At 45.3% G+C, this 2,644-nt stretch overlaps 1 protein-coding gene across 1 annotated transcript; it reads right to left on the reverse strand.

Annotated features, from left to right (window-relative positions):
• Positions 1-538: 538 nt before the first annotated feature.
• Positions 539-2,275, reverse strand: LOC105567228 (the record flags this gene model as incomplete). Its single annotated transcript, XM_012021920.1, has 2 exons — positions 2,104-2,275; positions 539-1,801 (listed from the first exon to the last, which is right to left on the reverse strand). Coding segments are annotated over exons 1-2 (1,435 nt in total), but the record flags the coding sequence as incomplete, so codon positions are not given.
• Positions 2,276-2,644: the final 369 nt, after the last annotated feature.

Raw genomic sequence — 2,644 nt, forward strand, 5'->3', positions numbered from 1 at the left:
GTGGCCTCTGGAAGCGGATGGCGTCAACCACCGCCCAGCCCCTCCGCCGTTAGGCGAGCTAGCCTGCCCGTGACGAGGGCCGCTCCAGCTCATTCGTACGATTTCGCGAGTTTCGCGACGTGACGCGCGCAAGACCGCGTCTGGCGCCCAACCTTCGTTTTCGCGTGGAGCTTTCGGTCCGCGGCACGGTACGCGCGGAGCTACCGAGATCCCGCTCCTTTCCAGCGCGTTATCGCTTCCCTTTGGAGTTTTTGACGACGACCCGATCCGTCCGTATCCCGCGCTTCTCGCGCCCGGCGACCGCACTCCCCGTCGTCGGCGCGCCTTTGCTTAAGATCCGCGCGCGACAGCGAGAGCGGGACGGCAACACCCGTCCGTCCGCGTGCAACGGGAGGGCGGAGACAACTTAGAGAGAAGGAAAACATCGTCGCAATATATATGCAAGCTCCATATCCGACTTCACTGGCGTCGCAAAATCCATGTAATTGAATATCGCGAAATTCTGGTGCTATTAACCCGCGATCGAAAGAAATCTGACGTATCGAATCCAATTGTTGAACAAATTCTGACCATTCTGTATGTAGACTTTGCGGAACAGATTCGTCCCAATGTGTTCCGCATCGCCACACATCTTGCATCAATCGGTTAGCGTGTAAAATCACCGGTCCTAATAATCCCAATGGATCGAACAGCTTTGCGATTTCTGATAAAATCTTCCGCTTAGTCACCATACCCGTTATTTTAATCGGTTGTGTCGTATAGCATATTTTATCGTCGCGTGTACTCCAAGAAATACCTAATGTCTTTAACGAGTAATCTCCGTCTAAAACGAAATTGGCATGTAATGCGTTATCTGACAAATCATCGATCGCGCGCGAGTTATTAGATGCCCACTGTCTAATAGCGAAACCACCCTTTTTCAATAGAGCGATTATATCATCTCTAATTTTCCGAATCTCCTTGAGAGTCTCGGCACCCGATAACAAGTCATCGACATATAAATGATTTTTCAGAACTTCGGCTGCCCTAGGATAGATGTAACATTCGTCATCTGCGAGTTTTTGTATCGTTCTAATTGCCAGGAATGGGGAAGAGGAAACGCCGAATGTGAGCGTATTCAATTGAAATGTTTCTATTTTACCTGCCTTACGCCAAAGAATTCTCTGAAATCGTCTATCGTCTTCGTGTACTAATACTTGCCGGTACATTTTCTCAATGTCAGCAGTTATAACGTATCTGTACTTACGGAAACGAATTAAATATGCAAATAGTGTGTCTTGTATCGTGGGCCCTGTCATTAAAAGATCATTCAAAGATGTATTATTGTTCGATTTCGCAGACGCGTCGACGACTACTCGAAGTTTAGTTGTACAGCTCGACTCTTTAACTACTGCATGGTGGGGCATGTAGAAACCGACATCATCCGGATTTTTTACTACCGACATGTGTCCTAAACTTATATATTCGTCCATTACGCGTGTGTATTCATTTTTCATAGACTCATTTCCGTGAAATTTACGTTCCAATGCTGAAAAGCGTTTAAGCGCAACCGTTTGTGAATCACCAAGGCGATTAATTGATTCACGGAATGGTAAACGAACCACGTAGCGTCCGGTTATATCTCTAATAGTATTTTTCACGAAATGTGCTTCGCATTTAATTTCTTCTTCGGATTTTGGTTTTATAGTTGTTATCTCTTCGATCGTCCAAAATTTAGCTATTTGGCTTTCGAGGCTCGTTAGGCCGCACAAGAAAGATTTTGGTGAGTCGTTCAACGTCGTACTACCAGCGAGCACCCAACCTAATCGCGTTTTTTGCAGAAACCTAATCGCGTTTTTTGCAGAAACAAATCTTGGTTTTCTTTAGATAAATTAATTTGACCGACAGACAATAGTGATAGCGTTGATCCGGATCCTATCAATAGGTCGACCGGACGGGGAATATGAAAGTCTGGATCCGCTAATTTGATGTTTGAAGGTATTTGGATTAACTCTCGCGGAAACACATCAAATGGAATAAAATCTGTTATGGTTGTTATTGTTAGACATGTCAGGTTTCTTGCAAAATCTCCGCGTATCGATCTTATCGTAATGTGTACAATACCCTTGGATTCGGAACTCGTTGCATTGATTCCACTAATTGGCAATGAATGTGCGTCTGCTTGTATGCCTAAACGTGATATGATCGACTCAGAAATAAAATTTGCAGTGGAGCCCGTGTCTAATAAAGCGCGACATTTGACGGGATTACGATCGCCGCTGTGGACATATACCATCGCACTCGTCAATAATTGCGGTGTGAATGCGCGAGATGTTGTTGTCAGACCCGCCGTTCTTTCTTCGATTGATTCATTCGGTCATCCGGATTTGGCTGTTTCGGATTGTGTCGCGTCGGATTTGTTTGGATGCGCAAATTTGTCGAGGTGCAAAAGCGTATTATGTCTCTTATGGCAGATCGTACAACTGGAGAATTTGCATGGACTGTCTCGATGGGAACGTAAGCAATTATAGCAAACTTTCGCGCTCCTCACCATTTCTATGCGTTTAGGTACTGTTAGCTGTTTAAGGGGATGCTGGACTGACTAGAATTACCGACATGTAGTGTTGCTCACCGCATTTCGAATTGGCTTTACAGAATGAAAAAT

The sequence above is a fragment of the Vollenhovia emeryi genome, unplaced genomic scaffold (genome assembly GCF_000949405.1).
Source record: "Vollenhovia emeryi isolate VEMERY1.0 unplaced genomic scaffold, V.emery_V1.0 DF942947.1, whole genome shotgun sequence".
NCBI lineage: Eukaryota > Metazoa > Arthropoda > Insecta > Hymenoptera > Formicidae > Vollenhovia > Vollenhovia emeryi.